Below are 27,091 nucleotides of genomic sequence, written 5' to 3'. Positions count from 1 at the left end.
TGCTCCTGCTGTCAACATCCAATAGTGCAGCAGGGAGGATTCCTCTATCCACCTTGATTGTGGAATCATCTATTTACTGAGCTAATTGTGTATCCTTTTCTTTTGGAGAGTTGTAGATCTTCCTTGATATATTAGAACAGTATCTATGTATTGTGCTTTTCTCCAAATCACCACCTTGCTTGATTACTGTAGATTTTGTATTTACTACAATTTTTTCTACAAGGTATACTTCTGTATATCATTTCTTAACTTTTTTTTTTTTTTACTTACATAATTTTACACCCTTTTTGTGTAGAATCAGATGTAGGGTTAGCACCTGTTCACATTTTTGTCAGTGGTTCAAAAAACTCAATCAAGGTCCTCTTTACATATCTAGGATCAAGGCTTAGCACATCTAAAAGTCTATGTACACCTTTACTAGTAGGTTGCATAAAAGAAATCTGTCATGATAGAAACAGATTGTCATTGCTGACCTTCTGAAAATGCTAGTTGCCCACTCAAATTTATATTTTATTCTTCATGTGTTTGATATGGGAAGATAAGCGTTTTGTCATTTTATGAACATACATTAGGTCACTGTAAATGCCAAAAGTAGAAAATTTAATTTTGTACCCATTTCTAAAGGACATAGTAACTAACTTGTTATGTATAATTAAAACATTTCATACAAAAAACACTAAACACAATTGTTTGTACCCATAAACGTTTATTTTAACGTTAAGGAAAAGACTCAAAATATTTCTCTAAAAAGGTACCATATTTGTGGTAACTATGTATTAAGCAAGCTTAAAACAGGTACAGGTAATTAAAAAAACAAACAAAAAAACAAAAAAAAAAACAAATTCTTTACAGGAATTCCAATATAACAAAATGATACATGACATTGCTTTGTGGATGGCATGTTAAAGTTACACACAAATATCCGATTTAGGTTTCATAAAAGATCAAAATGTATGCATACACAGGGTAGGTAGTGGAAATGTGTCAAGGTCCAGGCCTAAAGTATCCCCTTAAATTTATATTATTCACCAAAATTGACATAACATATGAATAAAACAAAAAAAATTACAAATCAAATGAGTGAAAAATATAAAATCAAGTCAATAGAGAACTATTTGATTACGTGGAAAAATATCAGCAGATCACAATATCCTATGGAAGGGGTTGTAGGAAAGAGTCCAATGTTAGAATCTGAAATCTGGCTAATCCATTTGCAAGCTGCCTTTCTCATCCTTTTCTGCTCCACTCTCGTCTTCCTCTATTTCTCCCTCCTCTCCGCTGAACTTGTCATGGGACCACTTAGGACTGGTGCCAGGCTTTCGAAATAAGAATCTGCCCCTTCCTCGAGGAAAACTGGCACGGCCTCTCCCACGATTCACCCATTTTTCCTCGTTTTCCCCTTCCCGGTCATCATGCTGCAGAGAGATGAGAATGGATCAAGACGGTGTCGGGATACTGAATGTCACTGTAATGTATGGGCGACTCCACATTATGCACTGGTCTTTTGTTTACCACCGCACCTGAAAATGAACATGCTGCTATAACACGCAAAATGGGAACATGACCTTTTATTCTAAGCTGTTTAACGTGCAAAATTACCCTCCATAAAACAAAATTACTAAATATTTATTCTGTAAATTTTGTAACCAGTTCTGTGCCCATTAGGATTAGACAGTTTCAGAGTGTTGAATGCTAAAGGAAATAAGTAGGACGACCATGTACAAATCACTAAAAACTATATAATCTAAAGTGACAGTTTAGGTAAAGATGCTAAACAAAAGTCCATCTTCCAGGCAGCACTTATCAAAAAAGAGCAAAGGAGACATATTGAATAGAAATGAAAGGCTCCTGTCACATGGCTTCCTGTCCCCAAGCACAGATCCCATGAAGTGTTCTTGAATATACATAATTCAGCCCACTTAACCACTTCAGCCCCGGAAGAAACGGCTGCTTAATGACCAGGCCATTTTTTGCGATACGGCACTGCGTCGCTTTAACTGACAATTGCGCGGTCATGCGACGCTGTACCCAAACAAAATTTAAGTCTTTTTTTCCACAAATAGAGCTTTCTTTTGGTGGTATTTGATCACTTCTGTGGGTTTTATTTTTTTGCGCTTTAAACAAAAGAGCGACAATTTTGAAAGGAAAAACAAAACCAAAAAAAAAAACACAATACAATATTTTGTACTTTTTGCTATAATAAATATCCCACTTTTTTTCTAAAAACCAAATTTTTTCCTCAGTTTAGGCCGATATGTATTCTTCTATATATATATATATTTTTTTTTAAAACAAAAATAATCGCAACGTATATTGAGTGGTTTGCGCAAAAGTTATAGCATCTACAAAATAGGGGATAGATTTATGGCTTTTAAAAATTATTTTCTTTCATTCACTAGTAATGGCGGCGATCTGTGATTTGTATTGAGACTGCGATATTGCGGCGGACAAATTGGACACATTTTTGGGACCATTGACATTTATACAGCGATCAGTGCTATAAAAATGCACTGATTACTGTATAAATGTCACTGGCAGGAAGGGGTTAACACTAGGGGGTGATCAAGGGGTTACCTCTGTTCCCTAGTGTGTGTTCCAACTGTGGGGGGATAGGACTGTTCTAGGAGAGAGAGAGAGATTGGTGTTCATACTTAGTATGAACACACAATCCGTCTCTACTCTCCCGAAAGAACCGGGATTTGTGTGTGTCACAAGTGATCGTGGCTGCCCGGTGGCCATCACTCCCACCGGGCACTCGCATCGGCCCCGGGCACATGCTGCGGGCGCTCCCCTAGTGGCCAAAAGACGAAGTGACGTAAGGCAACGTCGCTTTGACCAGCCGAGCCAACCTGCCGCAGTTAAACTGCGGCGGCTGGTCCGGATGAGGTTAAAAGCGCACCAATTCAACTACCAAAACTATTGGAAGCATACTTACCAGGTAGTACTTTTTGCTTTTGGGTGTGTACTCTGGATCCCATTCCTCTTCCCGGTTGTTTCGTTTCTGGAAATCATTATTGTTGTTATTGTTATTTCCTGGAAATGCACCTCTGCCCCAAGGTCTTGTCCCTCTGGCCCTGTATTGCTGTGGGGACAGATTCCAATTTTAAATTCACATAGAAAACAAATGTCACCGTCAATTAAACTGAAAGAGCAGGTTAACGCACAAAGAATTCAATGTACTGGTGTGTAAGCATAATGCTAAGAGATGCAAACTTTTTTAATCATAATTGCATCCACACAAGCCAACAGCTGTTTCTACAAGGCAAACTGAGAATGTTAGTACAGCACCTTCCATCAACTGAAGCACAACAGTGAGTTTTGGAATAAAACCTACAGAGTTGTGTAATTGCACAGAAAATAAAAAAAAAACTCCTAAATTCACTCCTCTTTTCTGGAGACAACAAAAGTAAAAACGGATTTCAATATATCTATCCCTAAAGAAACATTGCAGTATATAGTAGACATACAGATTTCTGTATCTCTACACAGCACTCGGTTTTTCCACATTCCCCATGCAGAATAGTTTTTCTTGTAAATGTGTTTGGGTTAAGGCAACTAGGTCAATGCCACCTGCATCTTTGCATACATATTCAGCTGCAGTTCTTAAGGGAAAGAAAAATAAACTCAGCACAAAACTACCCTATAATTTATGTTATATGCGATTTTCTGAAACTAAAGAAACACAAATCCAAAAAATAAGTACTTTTTCCCCTATTTTAGGATAGTGGATGGGGCACTGCAAATCATACCTTGGTGGCCAACTTACAGCCAGAACTAGGGGTTTACAGTATAGACCCAGCCTATTACAGAGTAAATAATTTCAGACTACATACAGCAGTTTCAAGCTAGCTGGCCATCAGCGCAGTGTAAGGAAACTATTGCTTCTGTGGAGCAGAAGGAAGGGGCACATGCTTACAACCCCAAAAAAAGTTGGGACACAGTAAAAACTACATAAAAAAAAAAAAAAAACAGAAAGCAATGATTTGGAAATCTCAAACTCATTGTATATATGATAGAAAACACAAAACAAATGTTTAAACTAAGAAAATGTATCATTTTAATAAAAAAAGGAAGTCATTTTGAAATTGATGGCAGCAAGAGGTCTCAAAACAGTTGGGACAGTACAACAAAAAGCTGGAAAAGTAAGCAGTACTAACAAGAGGTGAAAGAACATTTTGCAACTAATTAGGTTAATTGGCAACAGGTCAGTAATGTGATTGGGTATTAAAAAAAAAGAGCATCTTAGAGGGTCAGAGGGTCCCAGAAGTAAAGGTTCACCAATCTGTAAAAAGCTACAACTAAAAATGTGTTCAATTTAATAATATTACTAAACGTAAAATTGTAAAGCTTTAAGAATATCATCTACAGTACACATCAAAAGACTCAGAATCTGAGGAAATCTCAATGTAAGGGGGACAAGCTGAAAGCAATGCTTGGATACCCATGATCTTCAGGCACTACATTAAAAGACAGGCATGTTTCTGTGATGGACATCCCTGCATGGATTCAGAAAGACTTCCAAAAATCACTGACTGAACACAGTTCACCGTGCTATCCAAATATGCAAGGTAAAGCTCTATCATACAAAGAAGCAGCCATAGCTGAACATGAACCAGAAAACACTGCCGTCTTCTCTAGGCCAAAGCTCATTTAAAGGATATGTTTACTTCAAAGGAGCCTGTAAAGCATCATACCAGCGACCAGCAGACCGTTGGAGTCATCCAGGTCTCCTGCAGTCAGTATGAGCTGACTGTCCATGCATCAGACAGGCAGGCAGTTTCACATAACAGGAAGAATTAACTATCTACCACAGCACTCAACAGCGCCCTGGTAGTTCATTGAGAACTGCAAGCAGAAAGCCGAAAAGGCTGTTGGCAGTTGTAGTTCATCCATTCACAGAACTCTGAATTAATGACACGGCGGATCCCTGCACAGCCACCCTTGTTTCAAAAAGTGACAGCTAGCACATGGAAGTTCTCCCTGAACTGCCGTCAGAGTGCGGGAATCGCCAAGTGTCTGCAGGAACAGTTACATGTTCCATCCTAAACGAGTGCCACGTCCTGCTCCGTTACCAGTGCTCAGTTCAAAAGCCTGTACCCTTTGATGCTATGCGGGTTTGTATGGAATGGGCAGCTTGCACATTAGAAAAAGCATCATCAATGCTAAAAGATATATCCAGGATTTAGAGCAGCATATGCTCCTATCCAGATGTCTTTTTCAGAGAAGGCCTTTCATATTTCAGCAGAACATTGCTGCATCTATGACAACAGCATGGCTTCGCAGAAGAGTCTGGGTGCCTAACTTGCCTGCCTACATAATAGATCTTTCAGCAATATAAAATATTTAGCGCATCTTGAAACTAAAAATATGACAAGGCTGACCCAGGACTGTTGAGCAGTCAGAATCCTATATCAGGCAAGAATGGGACAACATTACTCTCCCAAAACTCCAGCAACTGGTCTCCTCAGTTCCCAGATGTCTACAGAGTGTTAAAAGAAGAGGGGATAATAGCCCTGACAGGGCCCTGTAGCCAAGACTACTGGAAAGTGTTACAACTTCAACACTTCTTCAGTTCTCTTCCTCTGCCAAGCAACTATTGGCGTCTGTTGACTACCTTTGAATAACTCCATACTGCATAAGGTACCCTACCTCGCACTCTATCCAAAATGCATTCCCCGTTAGTTTCATCATCGGATGACCTCACCTTGCCTTATCTCCATAAATGTGAGACTGACTTGGGCAGAACATCCACAGAGGATCAAAAGAGGATCAAAAGAGGCTTTACCGTTAAATCATTCATCTGTACAAGAACACAGGAAAACAACTTCAAGATCTTTACCGGGTGGTATCGTACCCCATCTGGTCTTCACAAATATTTTACGGAGGAACAGAGGATGCTGCTGCACATCTTTTGGTCCTGCCCGAGACCTGACTGCTTCTGGAAGGAAGTGCGCAGAATACCACAAAAGTTTACTATCGGATGCCAGAGGATCCTTCCTTTTATCTTCTTTAGGTCTCAGACATTCCGACTAAAACTTATAGGGAATTATGCGCCATCTTCTTAACACTGAAAAATCATGCATTTTGCTCCCGTGGAAAGATCCACAAACCTCCCTCCATTGGGCTCTGGCTCAACAGGGTAGAAGAGCTCAACCAGATGGAGGACCTTGTGCTTTTTGCTCAAAATAAACACACAACATTGTATGGCAAAACCTGGATCCTTTGGAACATATATCTATTTTGAAGAGGGTAAGGCTCTCCTCAAGACGAGTCCTGTTGGTTGCCGAGTTCCCCCTAGCCGGCTTCCCAGATCTGCAGTATCCTACTCCCCTTTGGCCCCCTTTTTTGGATGTGAGATAGGATACCTACTGGAACATTCCATGCTAGGGAACAACGACCGAACCGTTGTCATATCTTTGAGGTCTGGGTTTCAATCCATGTCCACTTTGTTGTACTGGTTTGCATCCAGCATATATGTTGGGTCCTCTTAGGAAAAACAGTTATTGTTTTGCATATTGGCCAGGTCGCTTTGTTTCTGGTCAGTGATTTGTGCGCTTCAAGTAGTATGGTTTCCATCGTCGTTTTCTATACAGCTTGTTGGATGCTGCAATTCTTAAATAAAATTAAAAAACGGAAGGGTGCTACACCGTTGTAATTATGGCTCTGTCCCAACTTTTTTTTTGAGACATGCTGCCGTCCATCTCGAAACAAATTTTTTTTCTTAATATGGTACTTTCTCAGTTAAAGCGGTAGTAAACTTTTTTCTAAATTGTCCCTACAGGTAAGCCCATTTTAAGGCTTACCTGTAGGTGTAGTGAATATCTGCTAAACTTGTGATGTTTAGGAGATAATCACACTGGATGCAGCCAGTGACATCACTGGCGCATGCGCTCTGAAGGTCCGGCATACCTTGCTGGATCTTCAGAGCGTCGTGCCAGAGCCGAGGACTCCTGCGCGCATGTGCAGGAGGTAAGTCACCCGCTTGTCCTGGCCACTCAGCTGGAGCTTGCAAACCCAGAAGGAAGACAGGGGGAAGATGGAAGCCCTGTATGCGTGCCAATGGAGGGCTTAGTCCCAAGGTAAATATTTAATAATGTGCTAGTATGCAATGCATAACTAGCACATTATGCCTTTGCCTTGCAAGGGTTGTTTTTTTTACTTGGCATGGTTTACTACCGCTTTAAAACATTTGATAGTTTTTCTATTTCGAATAAAATATGGGTTTATGAGAATTTGCAAATCACTGCATTCTGTTTTTATGTAGATTGTACACAGTGTCCCAACTTTTTTGGAATTGGGTGTATTTTAAAAGGCCGACAACAGAACAACCAGACATGTTATGGTTAGGTGGGCTAAATAAAGGATTTGCATGGTTCCACCCACTATCCTATTAGGAGTGATAAAGCCCCTATTTTTTGGATCTGTGAGTGAAGCTAGACCTGCAATTACATGCATTTTAGGTAGACCTTGCTGTGTTCCACAATAGGTAGGGAGTTTTTTGGTTTAGTGCACATGACTATACAGTGTCTGCTTGTACTGTTGTCTCAGTCCATAAGCCCTACTCCACAAAAGCCAAGGTTTCCTTATACTGCAGTAATGACTGTTAACTAGCCCAAACCCGATCTGAATGTGCAGTTGGCCACAAAACAGCATAAAGTGACAGACTGCATGAAATGAGAAATAATCTGGATCTGTGATGAAAATAAGACTTGCAAATACACTCGGTTTTAAGAAGGCTCTACTGTGTTGCTTGCTACATGGGGGCTTTTTGATTCCTTTTAACCCACCTCAGACACCAGTATTAGTAGGGCAAAACTGCCATTTCTTATCACTTAACCACTTGTTCATACTAGCAGTGATAACTGCAATCTGCATTCAGATCACTTTTCAGAGAGCATGCGACAGCTGCTGAGGAAGCGCATATTATTGGGTGCTTGCCGGGTGGCCCCATTTACATGAATGGCTTGTGTTAGGCAGGTGTTGTGCTACAAAGCACAGTTAAAATGGGTAGTAGTAGTTGGGGATGGCAAAAGTGCAGCTCAACCACGGGTTTTGCCACACCCCAACCATTACATGTGAACAAGCCCTTAAAGTTTCAGTAATAACACAGATGTTGTTACTCATTTCCATAACAAACTCAACTGATGTTTCCAGATTGGGATATGGAACACTTAAAATCTGAATTCTGGAAAATAACTTTGTGCAAGCACCATAAATGGTCTTCCCATTTGTTTCTTGCTGCTGACTCAAACAGGGTATACACACTTTTTTTTTTTTCATTCAAGCAGTGGGTTGAAAAAAACAAAAAGCAAACTTCTTCTAAAAGCAGAGATCTTTCTCGCTATGATATTGTATTCTGACAGTGGGGACTCAAGTCACACCCCCACCAGAACACACAGATCAGCACTGCTGCAGAAATTGACTGAAAGCGCTGATTGAATGCTGTGTGCCGCTCCTGCAACCACTGTGTGAACTACACGGTTTTAAAAAGGTAAAAAGAACTAAAATTATATATATATATATATATATATATATATATATATATATATATATATATATATATATATATATTTTTTTTTTAAATTACACAAACTGTCACCAGTGTCCCTGATCACCGCCCCACCAGTCATATGATGATGGTGTACTGCACTGGTGGCCGTATGTAAATAAATACATTTCTTCATTTTCCAAAAAAATGTAACAAAAAAAATTACAACCTCAAAAAACTTGACGTGCCGCTTAATAAATCTCAGACTAATTTTCAAAAAATGGGTCATTTGGGGGGTATTTGTACTGGCCTGGCATTTTAAGAGCCTCAACAAGAGAGATCGGCTGTCAGTATATCAGAAATGATCAATTTTCAAATCTATATACCATAGTTCGTAGACGCTATAACTTTCACACAAACCAATTAACATACACTTAGGATTTTTTTTTTTTTACCAAAGACATGTAGCAGAACACATTTTAGCCTAAATTTATGAAGGCATTTGATGTTTTGATCATTTTATTGGATATGTATCATAACAGAAAGTAGAAAATATCAGTTTTTTTCTGCAAAATGTTTGGTCTTTTTTGCATTTAAAGAAAAAAATAAACCCAGTGGTGATCAAATGCCACCAAAAGAAAGCTCTATTTAAAAAAAATGCTATAAATTTAATTTGCATACTGTTGCAGGACCGCGCAATTACCAATTAAAAGTAGCGCAGTGCAGAATAGCAAAAAAATAGGGGGTAAAACCTTCTGGAGCTCAAATGGTTAAAAAATGCTATTGAACGTTGTTGCAGAATACCAACTATAAAAAAATCAAGAGCCATTATATTTATGCAGTATTCTGCATTTTCCAGTGCAGTCTAGTTATTCCACTGCTCCGGATGCTATTAATAGCTTACAAAAGTTCCTCTTGCTCGTCCTCTGTCACTGCTTCCTTGGAAATCCTTGTTTCCTAAACGTGCAGAGCTTTCCTCTTTTTCTTCACTATCATGAGGGAATTCTTCTGTTGCCGGTGGTGCTCGCATGGAATGGGAAGAACGCGAGGAAGAAGAGGAAGAGCGAGATCGCTCCCGCACTTTCCTGTGCTTCCTGTTAAAATAAAAAAAAAAAAAAGAAAAAAAGGTCAGATGTCCATGAAACTAAGATTTACAGATTTTCCACAAGTATCCAACTCCATAGCTAGCTACTGTATAAAAGTAATATCTAACAGCATGAATACTATGGCATGTTAAAGACAATAGCTTTTCACTCATGGCATACTTGTAAACAAGTAAAAAAGTTTTTTCATCATGGGGACTGCCAATCCTGTTGCCACCAACGCCATACACGTGGCATGTGGAAATAATTCTTATTAAATGATATGAATAATGCATATGGATAATGCCTATACTAAAAAAACAAACAGAATCTTGCGAGCTACCATGTGAAAATCCAAATAATAATTAGAGATGATTAAAGGACATCTGCTAGCATTGATCACGTCACATATGCTCGTGCCAAAAAGTTTTGTACCAATATAATGCTGCGCTATCCAAATGTAATCATACTGTAACCGTAACTAAATCATATTACTGGCTGCAGTTAAATAGTGGTGGTGAGATATTCTATTCCTATATAAAAAAAATCTAGTGAATATAATAATGAAATCTTATGCGATTATAAGTTGTGATCATGAATAAAAATTGCAATCCTATGCGATCCTCCCAATGACAACCTATGTAGCATACATACCTCTATATACACATGTAGTATTCATATGCAATAGAGACATTTGCAACCCAGTTTTATCATCTGCAATGAGCACCAGAAGAATGGAGTAATTAAGAATAGACTTAATGCTGCGATTTTATGGACACAGATTAATGCATGAATTAGTTTGGCACAAGAGCACTTTAAACAAGGTTCACTTTATTTCTATATTGATTATTGTATATTGATGCTATGGATGCATCGAAATTTTGGCGGCCAAAACATATCGTTTGAAAATGGCATTTTCTGCACTTTGCCGAAAGAGAAGTCACTCCGATAATGGGGCCGAAAATGGGGCGGGGCACCGTCCCTGGTGCCGCCCATTACGGGGGTGTCATTCTGGCACGGCACGCTGCAGTCCACTACTTCCCTCTCGCCGCGATCTCCGTGTATCACGGAGCTTAACTACACAGACCGCAGTAACAATGTCCCTCCTGCTGTGACAGGCGGCACACTGATCCAATGGTGGGACATTGAATCAGTGTGACGTGATTACAGGAGGCGGGACATCGTTACTGTGACCCGGGCAATTAAAATGCAGCTCCATGACACACGAAAATCGCCGCTCTGATTCGGGAACTGGCAAGCTACATGACGGGCACTGGCAAGCTGCATGACGGGCACAGGTGAGGCTGCATGACGGGCACAGGTGAGGCTGCATGACGGGCACAGGTGAGGCTGCATGACGGGCACAGGTGAGGCTGCATCTGACAGGCACTGGTGAGGCTGCATCTGACAGGCACTGGTGAGGCTGCATCTGACAGGCACTGGTGAGGCTGCATCTGACAGGCACTGGTGAGGCTGCATCTGACAGGCACTGGTGAGGCTGCATCTGACAGGCACTGGTGAGGCTGCATCTGACAGGCACTGGTGAGGCTGCATTGATCTCTTGTATCATGTCCCCAGTCTCTGACCATATCCTGTACCATGTCCCCAGTCTCTGGACCATCTCCTGTATCATATCTGCTAGAGGTGTACTGCATGGAAATTTTACTAATACTGTTAGAAATGTGGTATAAAAAAAATGTATACATTTTATTTAAAATATCTAAAAATATTTTTTTTAAATAGTCATTTTTCAGTATCGGTCATTTTCGGTTTTTGGCCTAGTGTATTTTTCATTTTAGGTATCAGTTTTGGCACCAAAAGGATCGCATTGGATTGCAATTTTTTATTGTTCATGATCGCAACTTATAAATCGCATAAGACTGCATTATTATATTCACTAGATTTTTTTTATATAGGAATAGAATATATCTCACCACCACTGCAGCCAGTAATATTCTGATTTAGTACGGTTACCGTATGATTACATTTGGATAGCGCAGCATTATATTGGTACAAGATAATGCCTATACTGTTTACACAAAGCCAACTAGTGACTCCTTGATCAGATCAATCAACAGATATAGGTCTTTAGAAAGATGGCCTATAATAAATCATTTTGGATAAAAGTGTATAAGCCTAAAGCAGTATTAAACCCAAAAGCAAACATTTAATTTATTGCAGCTTAACACTACTTAGATGTGATGGCTGTATTAGTTTTATTAGGCTTTTTCCTTTTCACCTGGTGATCCAGCCAGTATTTTTGCTGTTTTTCAAAAGAACAAGCTCTCCAGCAGAATATATAAGTTTACAGGGATGAGACCAACCATTAAACACTGGCAGGGGTGCTTAAAATGATCAGCTTTTATTTATATTTTATGTAAAACCTTTATCTTAAAGAGGAGTTCCACCCATTTAAAAGTCAGAAGCTACAAAAAAAGTGTAGCTGCTTGCTGACTTTTAATAATCAGACACTCACCTGTCCCACAGTCCAGCAATGCGGGCACACAAAGCCCCGCTCCTCTCCCTCCTCCTCCACATGGAGCCAGCATTCTAACTGTGGCTTCCAGCCCAGAGCGCACGCGCATCCCAGAAGATTGCAGGGAGGGGGAGAGGTGATCTTCCTTCCGGCGCCAGGGGAGGAAGTGGGAGCTGGGTGCTTCTAAAAACAGGGTACCCACTCCCCCCCCAAAAAATGACATGCCAAATGTGGCATGTCAGGAGGTCACCAGCACTTAAAGCGGAAGTTCAATTTTTGGGTGGAACTCTGCTTTAAAAAAGGTAAAAAAAATTAAAAAAAAAAAAAAAAGTGTTTGCTTTAACTGATTGAATATAAAGTGTGATCTGGAGTTTGGTGTCAATTTGCTAGAGTATTAAAATCTACTAGTACATCTAATACTTTCCTCCCCTCAGACTGACAATTCTGCTGTCCAAAAGGTCCTCCCTGAGCTCCTTAATCCAGAGTAGGGGCACTCTAATACAGGAGGTGAGTTACTGGCCAGAGCACCAGGTGAAAACAGAGGGGAAAAAAGCCTAAAGGAAAAAGAAAAAAAAAAAAAAAAAAAAAAAAAAGAAAAAAAAAGCTGATGCAGCCACCACATCTGACTGGTAAGCTGCAATATATTACATTATTAGTTTTGGGTTTAATACCACTTAAAGGTGATTTGGCATGTGGCCACTGTACCTGTGCAGTAGTCACAAATGACAATATTTCGGGAACGGTGTACTACAAGCTTGAAAGACCACATCAAAGATGCATAAAGGTTCTTTGGTGTGGTTCCCATTAAGACTCCATACATTTATGCACACCACCATACACCATGTACTGTATTAATTGTAGTCAACACGTGGTGACCATAGACCAAATTAGCACAGTAACCACATTCTAGGACAGCCACTGTTTTATTCTTTGTAGAACATTCCCCCTAAAATTAAATTCACAGAATAAAGAAACTGTCTCTATTCTCAGAGAAATTGCCTGTTACTACTTTCAAACCAGGTCCATGGCACAGAACAGCACTAAAGCATACTCTGGGAAAAAACCATAAACCATAAACACCCAAGCAACTGAGAGATTTCATCATAATACGATTACAATCATTGACAGTAAAATTTGTTCCTAAGACACTTCTGCAATATATAAAACATCAGTGCTATTACATGTTGATATTTTGGTAAAGGCTCAATTCACTAAAATAGCTAAACATTTTCTGCCACACATTATTTTTTTACTGCATAAAAAAAAAAAAAAAAAAAAAAAAAAAATTGTTGTAGCAACTAAATTCTTCTGAGAAGTTGTCAAATATAAGGGTCAATTTACATCTATCCATTCAGGGAAGCTGCTGTTGCAGAAACACATCAAACAAGCATTCGTGCATTGCAGTACATTTTCATGGGTATCCCAAGGTCCTAAGGAAACGTACCTCTGAGTCGCATACATTTTGGCACATGCAGCACATCCTCTGACATGGTGAAAGCCCGCCATGGAGAACAAAGTAAGCAGAATTTCTAATAACTAATTTTTAGTCTCACATACTTGTGTTTTTTTGAGGACTTCCTAGTCTTCTCTGGTTTTTCAGGTGACCTCTCCCTGGACCGACTTGAATCTCGAGAGTCTCCAGAGTCCCTGGAATGGTCACGCTTGTCCTTATGTTTTTTGCGGCGCTCAATATCCTGCCGCAGATCAGAAGGCTCCTCTCTGTATTTTCCTTCCCCCTAGAGTGGTAAAGAAGCAAATGAAACAGTGCCTAAAGAAACTAAAGCACATACATCAAAAAAAGGTGGGTGGGTGGGTGGGTGGGTGTGTGTGTGTGTGTGTGTGTGTGTGTGTGTGTGTGTGTGTGTGTATATATATATACACATATACACACACACACACACACACACACACACACACACACGGGGTCTTCAAAACATTTTAAGAGAGTTGAATTAAAAAAAAAAAAAAAAAAAAGGAAAATTTTTGAAGAACACATATATACACACACAAAACTGAATTGTCAATTACATTAGTCATACCAGTGACAATTTCTGAGAAATGTATGCACCATGAAACAAGTATCTCCTCAATTTATTTTACTACTAAATAACTGTGCTTGCACCTTAAATATGCAGATAGTTTTACCCCAAACCTAGCTTCATAAAATCAACACCACATTAAAAAAGGTCCATGCACACTGGTTTTAAAAATCGCTGCTTCTACAGGAGTTGTGTTTTACATGTAGAAGCAGCCAGATGTTATCCTATGTGTCCATGCACATTGGGACAATTAGAAGCATATTTTAGACTCAGCATTTAGAGGCAGGGAAAAAAAACAAAAAAAACACATTCAGGTTTGCGTTTTTGATTGGAGCTCTCTAGCATAAAAAAACGCTACTCTTCTAAACCCGTATTTTTTCTGCCAAGGAAACCGGCATGCTTTTTTTTTTTTTTTTTTTTTATTTTTTTTAAGCCCAGTGCGCATGAATTATATATCTTATATCTTTTATTACTAAATACCTAGAATCAATAAATCTTAGTACCAAAAAAAAAAACTGGTCTTCCCAGCACTGATCCTATGAATGCATACAGGTACATTATTCTCTTTCAAACTGTATAGTGATAAGACACATTAAGCTAGAACTACTTCATCTGTCACAAAATGTTTAATAAAAATTAAAAACGACAGCAAAATGGCTGAAAATAATTATGATGACAAACCGGTAGACTGAGTATTATATTACAGTAATCTGTTATACATTTCAAAACTGTTGCTCTATAATAGTGGATAGAGAACCATTTGAAAGTAAGCAACCATTTAGCAGCTGGTTTCTAGTTGCACTTATGACCACTAACACCCATATCAAAAATCAGAGGATCACCCTAAGGCACAGCAGTTGTTTCTGCGCTATAAAAGTTGTGCGATTTAAAAACAATTTTAAGCTTTCACTGTTGCTACAGTGGGTACGGCAAAGCATGGCACAACAAATCTGATTAAAAAGACCCCGTCACTAGCTGTTTTCACAACAAATCTTCCTATAAGATTATATATGTGGGTTTATTGCATTTTATATACCTATGTAGACATCCAAAAGGTCTAAGACTACAGCTGGGCACCATTATCTTGGATGGGATTATCAGCGGCTCTAGCAGACACTGAGCTGTCACTCAAGCGACACACTATAGCATACTCCTTTCCTCATTTTTCAACAGCTACATAAATGGTTATGCAAGTAGGGTGAGGAGTGGAGATGCTAGATCAGCGTAAATGAAAGATATTCTCAGAAAAGAAGGCTATGATGGACAAGGGAAGGGGCTTTTTAAGTTGGTGACAGGGTCTCTTTAAGGCTACCAATCTGCAAATATCCATATTATCCTTTATAAAAAGTAAAGCATAAAAATAAAACAAATCAGACCTGTATTAGGTACTAATAGCAGGCTGCGACATTACAATGCAAACATCTATAAATGCCAGTACATATACTCACATGATTTATATAGATTCCCAGGTGCCCTGAACTGCTGGCTGAGCAGTATTGAGAACTGATCCCCTATTATGTCTTATCAACCCATCACAATGGATGCCGTCTTGGAAATGGAAACCATTAGAAACCTCTAGTAAAGGGGCTGGCTAGCTTGAGACCAAAGCAAGATACTGATTTGTGCATTACAGCAGCCTGGGATTTTGGTATCTTTAGAATCTGGGGGAGTTATCCATTTGTGTGCACAGGTGCTAGTTGCCTGCATTCTAAGGCCGGCCATAGACGGCTCGAATCCCGGCTAGTTCAGCAGGAACCAGACAAGATTTGAACCACATATGGGTAGGCTAAATGTAAATACTATTTTTGCTAGCGGCTGATATAGCCACTAGCTAGCAGTAAACACGGGTTTCTTCAGGCAGGGGCGGCTTCCCCCACCAGGGGAACACAATGGCTTGGCAGGAGGGATTCACCTGTTAACAATGTGTTAAAGGGGGACCATGCGAATTAAAGAAAATTTGCTCCATGTATAGCCTGCCTAAGGCCACTGCCTGACAAATACCTCTAAAAGGTAATGACAATTCTTACATACCTAGAAGTCGTAACCAACTAGAAAAGCAATAGAAATATATGTCAGCAACAGTAAACATAGAAGTATAATCCTGCAGACAAAAACCCCATTTCATTTCATAGATGTTTTAGAAGAATGAACTGCAGTAAGCATTCTTTTTGTAATATATATATATATATATATATATATATATATATATATATATATATATATATAGTGTGCATACCAACTAACTCGTGGCAATGGTGGCAATGTTTGCCAAAGCAAAACAACTAAACACTGAAGATGGAATTCCCATCTTCCAAGACATGCAATTGGCTTTTATGAACACAGCGAGTCTTGTATACAATAGAGTAAGATACTTACAAGCAGAACCTCAAAAATACATTAGGGTCACTTTGCTCATCATTGGAGATTTTGGATCCAAATTTCCTCTTTTTTTCAAGTTCAATCACAATAGACTTTGGAGTGATTTCATTTTTTACCATATCCTAAACCACTTCATAAAGGTTGTTGATATATAGATTTTGTTTTATTAAAAATTTAACATTTTTGCAGTTTTTTTTTTAGAATTATTTCACATCCTTAAAAGAAAAACACAAACTTAAGTAGAGAGCAAGAGAGAAGCATGGCTTATTAGATAGAAAACACCTACTTAGATCTTTTAGTCCACAATGCCAATTTGTTACTAGAGCACTTCCTTACCTTGTGGCTGCCTTCTTTTGTGTGTTTTCCCTCCTCCTGCATAAATCCATGCTTTCTAAAAGCACTGGGAGAAATGTCAATTCTCCTGCAGAAGACATTAAATACTGCATCAGAAACGAAAGCAAATAGGAAGTAGAATTTCATGAAACATACATGCAAAGTGCACAATACAGACACATTCCTGGCTAAGGCACCGTCCAAACAAAAGTTGCCCAGCCAATTGTCATTTGACTCCAAAGAAAGATTTTGCAGAAGATAAAAGGATGCTTTTGAAATCACAGATGTGTTTTCAACATATTGAATATTGTCCCATTCACATCAATTTGTTTCAGTCCATTGAGAATATCATATTAGAAGTTAATTTCAGATCAGTGAATTAAGATGCTAAATCTCACTGCTGCTTGCAGCCCACTTAATAGAATAGCCGTTCTGCATTGAAGAAGAGTAACGATTCCAGTTTCTACCACGTTGGTTTTTATACAATTATTGCAGAAAGCACAATGTGATCACACTATTCATTCAGTGGAACTATCAACAAGCATTCTTAGATGTCCATGTAGCGCGAGTCAAACATGAAGTGAGGCGAGACTAAGCTCCCCTTCTTTAGGAATTGGGCAGGTAAGGACAATGACAAGCACCTGTGAATTTCTGGACTCTTTCGAGTTTTTGATGAAGGCTCCTGCTCCTTTGTTTTCTTTAGGTAGCTGGAAAAACGCTCACTCAATGTCATCGTTGTTGGACCAAAATTATGTTCTGGAAAGATAAAAGCATTACTTTGCAATAAAGAAAAACAAATTAACTGTCCTGTCTGGATTACAATTCCTGACTTGTGTAAAGAACATAGTGTGCGTGCAATTGGAATTTGTATTGCTGTATGGTTTTGAGTACATTATTACACATCATACTATTTTGGGGCTCCGTGTGGTGATCTATTTATCATAGAGGGCGAGCTGCCCAGACATGTCTGACCAGTATTGAGCCATCCATTGTGGGGATCAGGATGGAAGTTACATGTGATGGCACAACTATCAGGCTTACTCTTCTCATTAACTCTGGTGCATAGTGGTGGTGGAATCATTACAAAGTGCAATGGTTATACAATATAGGCTTACACAAAGAAGCTCTTTCAGCGGTACTCATCTTGGAAATACCCTTGTTTGGACATTTGATTATATGAACTATTATTTTGCGTTTATATAATTTATGAGTATATCCTATGCATTTTGGCACATTAATTTTAAAGCGTTTGTATACCCCCAGGGAAAAAAAACACAACTGTAAGGCAAAGGCATAATGAGCTAGTATGCAGTGCATACTAGCTCATTATGAAATACCTTAGAACGAGGCATTGGTATCTAATCCCGGTCCACGCCGAGGGAGCTGACATTTTGCCCTTGGCGTGTCTTCCAGGTTCGTGGCTACGGCGCTGTGAGTGGCCGGAGCCGCGATGACGTCACTCCAGCAGCATCTGCCGGACCTTCAGCCGGGCATTCACAGCGCATGCGCCGCCGATGTCAGCATGCAAAGTGAATATCTCCTAAACCATACAGGTTTAGGAGATATTAATTGTATCTACAGGTAAGCCTTATTATAAGCTTACCTGTAGATAAAAATAATCAGGGTACACAACCACTTTAATTTTTGTATTTACTTTTATGCGTCTTTTGCACTTTCAATATTGCTGTGCACTGCTGCTTTTATATATGAATGTGACTAGTTTTTCAAAAGTTTAAAACGGTTTATTGACACTTATATATTTATTGACACTTATAAATATTGACACTTTAAATATTATAAATATTGACACTTTGGGCCCAATTTGGACATTTTCACTTAGGGATGTACAATAAATATATATATATATATATATATATATATATATATATATATATACACACACACACACACACAATTTTTTTTAGATATATAAAATCTGTTCAGCTGGATTTTTTTGCACAAAATGCACATTCTGCTGCTCAAAAGAAATGGAAGAATTTTTTTTTTTTAACCAATCATTTGTGTATGAAAACTTTTCTTCAAGCCTAAGGCTAGGTGGTTATGCATGCAGTGTTTGTACAGGCACATTCATTTGGATGGGCTGCTGTACCTGTGTTTCCTGCAGGGGGGGAAAAAAAAAAAAAAAAAAAAAATCACCACGTGCATTTTAAACCGCATGCAAAAAAAAAAAAAAAAAAAAAACCGCACTGTGTTGGGGTGCCATTAAAAAAAGTTGCTTTTCCAAAAAATAAAAACAAAATCACTCACCTAAGTGGATACAGCGTCACTGCGATGCTGCATCTATTCCTTGCCGCTTTTAAGACCAGACACGAGCGATCAAAGACCGTTAAATCACTCAGTTCTCAGTGAGCAGAGAGCGGTGACTGTCTAACTGCTCTTCGCTCTGCCCCTCCACTGCTCACTGGAGCGTCAAGCTGTGCAGGAAGCGGGAGGACCTGTCTCAGAGATAGTTGCCGGTCAGGCATCTGGGCAAAACCTGACATTGTTGTGATCCTTTAACATAGCCTGGACTAGCTCTGTGATGTCAATCAACAGCGGACTTTATCCCACTGGCGGATGAATCTGGATCAAAGGAGTGCAGAACCAAGTGAATGGCCAAAAGAGCTTTGGCTGTACTTCTCCTTTAACCACTTAATGATAATGGCTCACTCACACGTTTTCCTAACGCAGAATGTTTTTCGTGCAGCTGAATGCAGGCGCTTTATGCACACTCCCACACATATGTGAACCTAGCCTATACTTTCGATGCACTAAACCCTACCAATCTTGAATGCTGCCTCAATTGCCATATATACACACATGTACAAAGCAAGTGTGAAGGAAACCACTATACTGGGGGTCTGTATCTACCTGCACTATACGAAGCTCTACAATATGGCCAGTACACACCTGCTCTTCAGGTTTTAAAAAAGTAAGCAGGATGCCACGTGTGCAGGAGGTTTTCAAAGAAGCGGACTGCTTTTGATTTTGGGGTATGCATATTATTCACTGACTAGTGTTTTTCTTCCCAAAACTACATCAAATGAACAAAGACATTGCATTTCAAGATGCATAGCAGGGGCTGAACATGTAACAAAACATTCTTGTGGGGGGAAAGACTGTCTGTGGGAGGAAATCTTTTACAGATTAATGAAGGTCATCCTATTCACAACATCCACAATAAAAACAGAACTTACCTCTAACATGATGGACAATGGTCACAATATGCTGCGCAAACAGCTCAGATGGACTGCGCTGGGACTGTGCAGACTGGATGTGCTGAAAAATGGACTTAAACTCCTGATCCTTCTTATTGCTGTGGACAAGATCTCGTGACAGCTTCCTCTCATGAGCCATTACTCCAGTTGGACTACAAACCAGGGAAGAGAGGAAAAAAAAAATGAATATTTGTACTATTTTATATATTCAATTTCTTCAAAGCTATTTATTTTTTGCAGACACACCAAATAATTCAATAAAATGGCACAAGATACTCTGAAAGGAAAGTTCAGGGGCAATGAGTGCTTAAAGGTTAAAGTGTTACTAAAGGGCCCTGCATTCACTATATCTGGTCTCCCACAGTACACAGAACGTGGAATTGCAATCGTTTTAGGAAATCTAAAAACTGTAGGGCTGAAACAACTAATCGATTATGAAATTAATCGATTACTATTTTCATAATCGATTAATCGGCCAGTAACAATGTGGTTTAAAAAAAAAAAAAAAAAAAACACTAAAATGAACCCTTTATTTGTACAAAAAGAGCAAATAATTGCTACTGTACCGTATATACTCGAGTATAAGTTGATCCGAGTATAAGTCGAGGCCCTAATTTACCACAAAAAACTGGGAAAAACTTATTGACCCGAGTATAAGACTAGGGTGAGAAATGAAGCAGCTACTGTAAGTGGAAAAAAGGGTCAACAATGCCCATCTGCAGCTGCATGCGTCCCTGCGCATGTGTCCTGTGCATGCCTCCATGTGGCGATCTCCATCCTCTGTGTGCCGCTCTGCACCGATCAGCCTGTGATAATACCATTCAGCGGCCAATCTACTGTTCAAAAGCCGCGCCTCCTCCTCGTCTGTGATAGGCAGAACACTCCATTTCCCAGCAGTCAGCCTATCACGGACATTCTCTCATCCTCATACCACGGACGAGGATGAGAGAATGTGAGTGATATGCTGTACACTGACTGCTGGAAAATGGAATTTTCTGCCTATCACAGACGAGGAGGAGGCGCGGCTTTTGAACAGTGGACAGGCCGCCGAATGGTAATATCACACGCTGGCCGCCGTCTGTCTACATGACACGCTGATCATGTAGGCAGACGGCGGTGACTCGAGTATAAGTCGAGGGGGGCACTTTCAGCCCAAAAAAAAAAAAAAAAAACGGCTGAAAATCTCGACTTACACTCGAGTATATATGGTAAATATTACTTTCACAGTTCTACAGTAAAAAAAATGAACCCTTTACAGTAGTGATTATTTGCTTTTTTGTACTAAAGGGCTATTTTTAGTTTAACCCCATTACGTTACTAAAAGTCTTAGACCTGGTTCAAATCCATGTGTTTTTTGGTGCTTTTTGCAGAAATGCACTACAGTTCATTTACATGGTTTCCTATAGGACACGTTCACATCAATGCTTTTTTCAGCCACTGCGTATTTGGAAAGGGTTGGGGACTTTTTTTTTTTTTTTTTTCCCTTACGCAAAACGGTGCTTTTTTAGTTCAATATACTTTAATGGAGAAGCTGCAGAAAAGAATGTAATGCGTTTTTGCAGCAATTTGTGTTTAATCTGTACAACAAATTGGCCAAAAAAAAAAAAAAAAAAAAAAAAGCAAAAACGCAAATCGCAGCAAAATCACGTGCGCAAAAAAATCAAAATGCACAGCAAAAACGAATCAAAAGCAAACTGCATAGGTGTGTACCGAGCCTTATGCTGGCCACCCAGATCAATTTTCAGACGAGAATATTTAGACGAAAAATCTTTGTACATTTGCTGAATGAAAGAATGTTGTTTGACATTTTCACTTGTTTTTAACATTTTGTTTTGAAAATGAATGTAATTTCTGAATGAAAACCACATACACTGTCTGAAAATTCCTTTGACCAAGAAGTTTTCTATTATTTCTAAATTTTCTCATCACTGTGGTTGAAAATGGTCGATTTGACTCCACTAATTAGAAAATCGAACAAACGTTCTTAAAATGACAATTTTTTTGAAGGAAGACATTGTTGCCTTTTTTTTAAATAAAAATAATTTGATCTGAGTCTGATATTTACCAGATTCACCCTTTAATAGTATATCTCTCCTCTAATAGTATATACACAGTATATATCCTCTAATAGTATATACACAGTACATATCCTCTAATAGTATATACAGTATATCGACTAATAGTATATTAAGTATATTTCTACTATTTGTTATTCTCATATTGGATTGGAGATTTTGCTCTCTAACCATATAGTTCGTTATTTATATTTACCACTGCAGAAAGATATTTAAGAATAAATTGCCTTTTTTTAAAAACTTTACATATCAACTAAATTATACACAATTTTTTTAAAGGTTATTAACCGATTAATCGAAACAATAATCGGCCAACTAATAGATTATGAAAATAATCGTTAGATGCAGCCCTAAAAAACTTTTCTCATCAGCATTATATAGCAGGCTTGTGACTCATTAGTGCCTGGTAAAGCTTATAGGAGTTTTCATACTGCACTGAGCTGTACCATCAGGGTGCAAGACCCCTGACTCTGTACAATGTCGATGGGCCCTGTGCTGATCACATGCACCCTTCCAAGGCGAAAAAAACAAAAAAAAAAACCTCCAGCAATACACACCAAACGGAGCATGTGCATCTTGACTCCAAAGGCTCTGTCTTATCCGGACATGTTCTGGAGTCAGTGGAAGGATCTGTGCATACAGGATCAAACAGCCTTTTTACCCAATGCACAGGATTAACCCCTTAGGTTCCACAATAAGTATAACAAGCATGCTTTACTGCATATACAGACTGATTTTACTGTTGTGGGTTTAGTAACACTAACTCCACAAGAAAAAAAAAAAAAAAACTGGTTACATTCACATTTAGGCCCCTTACACACACACACACACACACACACACACACACACCCGCTTTAATGGACTCCGGTCGCTCAGGAGGGATCGCTCCTTTGAGCCAGCGGATGACAGGTCTGTCTCTGCTTACTGTGCAGGGACGGACCTGTCAGAGCTCCGCTCTCCTCTATGGGGACAGCCTGTCCAGTTTCATCCGATAGACTGATGGAAAATAGGGTTTCTATCCGTCTGGAATCAGCGGATCGGATGTCAGCGGACATGTCACCGCTGACATCCGTTGCTCCATAGACCTGCAAGGAGGGTCCGTTCAGGTCCGCATGTGTGAAAGGGGCCTAAGCGTTACATGCTACAAGGTCAAGGCCCAGGATCTCTCATACTTTTCCCATCACAGACTTTTCAGGAATGATCAAAGGCAAAGCAGTAACCTATAGCTTTGGGGCAAAACTCAACCTCTCAAATGAGAAACAGTGCAAAAGCAAGGAAGGAACATTTGTTTTAATTTCCTATACCCGGACCGGTGTCCAAAACATCTTCATATTGATTACTTGTTAGTAGGCATCCTTGGAGGCCTGTGCTTAAAGTGAATAATGAGCACCATTACAAGCCAAACCCATCGCTTCTAATTCTTGAAATTCTTTGCTTTCTACAGAAAGAATCACATACTGGCTGCAAGAGATTTTAAAGTTTACAGTAAAATCTCATTAACACCCCTAAAGACCATAACTGGGCAAACAGCCCCCAACCTTCCAAAACATTATGGCTGCCTAAAGTATGTTATGGTAAGTACAGTGGCTTGCGAAAGCATTCGGCCCCCTTAAACTTTTCAACTTTTTGCCACATTTCAGGCTTCAAACATAAAGATATAACATTTTAATTTTTTGTGAAGAATCACCAACAAGTGGGACACAATTGTGAAGTGGAACGAAATCTATTGGATCTTTTAAACTTTTTTAGCAATTAAAAAACTGAAAAGTGGTGCGTGCAAAATTATTCGGCCCTTTACTTTCAGTGCAGCAAACTCACTCCAGAAGTTCAGCGAGGATCTCTGAATGATCCAATGTTGTCCTAAATGACTGATGGTGATAAATAGAATCCACCTGTGTGTAATCAAGTCTCTGTATAAATGCACCTGCTCTGTGATAGTCTCAGGGTTGTTGAAAGCGCAGAGAGCATCATGAAGACCAAGGAACACACCAGGCAGGTCCGTAATACTGTTTTGGAGAAGTTTAAAGCCGGATTTGGATACAAAAAGATTTCCCAAGCTTTAAACATCCCAAGGAGCACTGTGAAAGCGATCATTTTGAAATGGAAGGAGTATCAGACCACCGCAAATCTACCAAGACCTGGCTGCCCCTCTAAACTTTCAGCTCAGACAAGGAGAAGACTGATCAGAGATGCAGCCAAGAGGCCCATGATCACTCTGGATGAACTGCAGAGAACTACAGCTGAGGTGGGAGAGTCTGTCCATAGGACAACAATCAGTCGTACACTGCACAAATCTGGCCTTTATGGAAGAGTGGCAAGAAGAAAGCCATTTCTCAAAGATATCCATAAAAAGTCTCGTCTAAAGTTTGCCACAAGCCACCTGGGAGACACACCAAACATGTGGAAGAAGGTGCTCTGGTCCGATGAAACCAAAATCAAACTTTTTGGCCACAATGCAAAACGATATTTTTGGCGTAAAAGCAACACAGCTCATCACACTCAACACACCATCCCCACTGTCAAACATGGTGGTGGCAGCATCATGGTTTGGGCCTGCTTTTCTTCAGCAGGGACAAGGAAGATGGTTAAAATTGAGGGGAAGATGGATGCAGCCAAATACAGGACCATTCTGGATGAAAACCTGTCAGTCTGCAAAAGACCTGAAACTGGGACGGAGATTTATCTTCCAACAAGACAATGATCCCAAACATACAGCAAAATCTACAAAGGAATGGTTCACAAATAAACGTATCCAGGTGTTAGAATGGCCAAGTCAAAGTCTAGACCTGAATCCAATCGAGAATCTGTGGAAAGAGCTGAAAACTGCTGTTCACAAACGCTCTCCATCCAGCCTCACTGAGCTCGAGCTGTTTTGCAAGGAAGAATGGGCAAGAATTTCAGTCTCTCGATGTGCAAAACTGATAGACATACCCCAAGCGACTTGCAGCTGTAATTGCAGCAAAAGGTGGCTCTACAAAGTATTAACGCAAGGGGGCCGAATAATTTTGCATGCCCCACTTTTCATTTTTTTATTAAAGTTTCAAAAATCCAAAAGATTTCGTTCCACTTCACAATTGTGTCCCACTTGTTGGTGATTCTTCACAAAAAATAAAAATTTTATATCTTTATGTTTGAAGCCTGAAATGTAGCAAGAGGTTGAAAAGTTCAAGGGGGCCGAATACTTTCGCAAGCCACTGTAAGATCTATATCAATCTTAACTTACCGTGCCAGATCCTCATCAAAGGAATCCATTCGGAGACTAGGACCAGTTTCTCGACTAACTGAGAAATTTGATTTTGAGAAGGAAATATCTTCTTTGGATAAAAGCTTCTCTTTGCTTTCTGATTTTCTAGGTGGTGGGGATTCACTTTTCTCTTTAGAAGCCTTAAAGTTTGTGACTCTGAAGTTTTTTTCAGGTAGAAATCCTTTATGGCTAGACTTTGTGGCTCTCTCTTCTTTCTTAGACTTTTCCATATATATTTCATCATCTGTATCTTCAGACTTCTTTCGTTTATCTTTGGAGCTTGGTATGAAAGACAGCTCTTCCCACTTTGCAGGGTCGTATGGGTCTTGATTCTTGGAATCACTATCAGAGTCTTTCCTTGCTCTTCCCCTTTTCTCCTGTTCAAGTTCCTCCTTTGCGTATCTCAATTCAGCCAACTTTAATTTTTCCATATCCTCTTTCTTATAGCGCTTGGGGGATATGCTTTTTTTATAAGCCCTTTCCAACTCGCTCATAGCAAAATCAGTAGGACTGCTACGATCCTTCATTTTCTCCAAATTAGACAGTTTATCTTTCCCGTTTTCTTTTTCTAGTTCTGATGCCTTGTTTTTCTGTTCTTCCATAAACCTTTAGAGGAAAGGAAAATGAATGAAGTCTGGCCCACAAAGCACTGCATAAACACAAACAGTAGAGAACATACAAAAACACGATTCAAAAGCTTCCCTCAGTTACTTCCAGTAAGCATAGCTGTTCATGAAACAGTTGCAAGTCCACTCATCACAACCACTTCCCGTGTGCAGCTGACAGAGTTCTCTTTTTATTGACAGTCACAACTTTGTCAACTAAAGCAGCCAAATCCAAAACTGTAAATTGAAGGACCTCTCACTTGTACACTGTTAAACAATACCTTAAATAGGTATTAACGATATTGGAAGAAGCAAATCAAAATTTGCAGATGGATAAAAAAAAAAAAAGCACAGTTAGTTAAAAATGTCACAGAAATAGCAAAAATAGAAACTCTAGCACACTAGGATCTAACATATGCATATGAAATGAAATTCATGGGGGGGGGGGAACCACACACACCAAAAAGTAAATCTTGGGGAAAAGAATAGTTACAAATGAACATACATGAAAGCAGCAGTTCTACATGTGCACTTTATTAAAGCAGAATCTACCTCGCACAAAACATGTCTCACATGATTTTCTTTTGACAAAACATTGCCTTTTTGATAAGAATAATGTTTTTTCAATGTGTGCAACTTCTACCATTTAAGTCACCCCAAACTGCCAGCGAAAAAACACAGGATTTTATTTTGGCAGGTCTGTAAGAGTTAGGGTATTTGTTGCAACTCTTAAAGTATATTTCCACTTTTGCAGACAAATTTGTGAAAATGCATCGGTGTGTTATGTGTTCCCATTAATACAGGGTACCTTTTTTTCATAATTACCTTTTAAAAGTTTCTTAGGAGAAGGTGTCATGGCTAATTACAAACATTTCCAAACAAGTTCGGTGTTAGTCTGTCCAATACGATAGCCTTAAGCCAGCCATAGAGGGATCGAATCTTGGTTCAGCAAAGACCGTCTGAGATTTGAACCCTCTATGGGCAGGCCGATTGTACCCAAGTTGATCCATTCATCAACTTGATTACAGCCACCATGTCAGATTTTTAGCATGCGATTATTTCCATCAGCTATAGCCGCTAGCAGTAATTATTGTGCTCTCCCAGCAGGGACACAAAAGCTTTTCGGGAGTGAACAAACAGTGTGTTGAAAGA

The 27,091-nt window shown here is 39.3% G+C and overlaps 1 protein-coding gene across 6 annotated transcripts in view; it reads right to left on the bottom strand.

Moving 5' to 3' along the window:
* Positions 1-686: 686 nt before the first annotated feature.
* THRAP3 (thyroid hormone receptor associated protein 3) overlaps positions 687-27,091 on the bottom strand; it is a 113,599-nt gene continuing 87,194 nt past the window's right edge. For 3 of the 6 annotated variants that reach the window (XM_073615614.1, XM_073615615.1, XM_073615616.1), the window contains 8 exons: positions 25,314-25,940; positions 19,995-20,167; positions 17,439-17,553; positions 16,801-16,885; positions 13,604-13,782; positions 9,393-9,582; positions 2,936-3,082; positions 687-1,415 (listed from right to left, as the gene is read on the bottom strand). In XM_073615614.1, coding sequence (XP_073471715.1) covers positions 1,203-1,415; positions 2,936-3,082; positions 9,393-9,582; positions 13,604-13,782; positions 16,801-16,885; positions 17,439-17,553; positions 19,995-20,167; positions 25,314-25,940 — 1,729 coding nt within the window. In that variant the 3' untranslated portion in view covers positions 687-1,202. Of the gene's footprint in view, positions 1,521-2,935; positions 3,083-9,392; positions 9,583-13,603; positions 13,783-16,800; positions 16,886-17,438; positions 17,554-19,994; positions 20,168-25,313; positions 25,941-27,091 lie in introns of all 6 variants that reach the window. The other 3 variants (XM_073615618.1, XM_073615617.1, XM_073615619.1) reach the window with 3 other exon arrangements.

The sequence above is a fragment of the Aquarana catesbeiana genome, linkage group LG02 (assembly GCF_042186555.1).
Source record: "Aquarana catesbeiana isolate 2022-GZ linkage group LG02, ASM4218655v1, whole genome shotgun sequence".
Taxonomy (NCBI): domain Eukaryota; kingdom Metazoa; phylum Chordata; class Amphibia; order Anura; family Ranidae; genus Aquarana; species Aquarana catesbeiana.
Note: the sequence above shows the minus strand (reverse complement) of the source record. Positions and strands in the feature narration are given on the sequence as shown.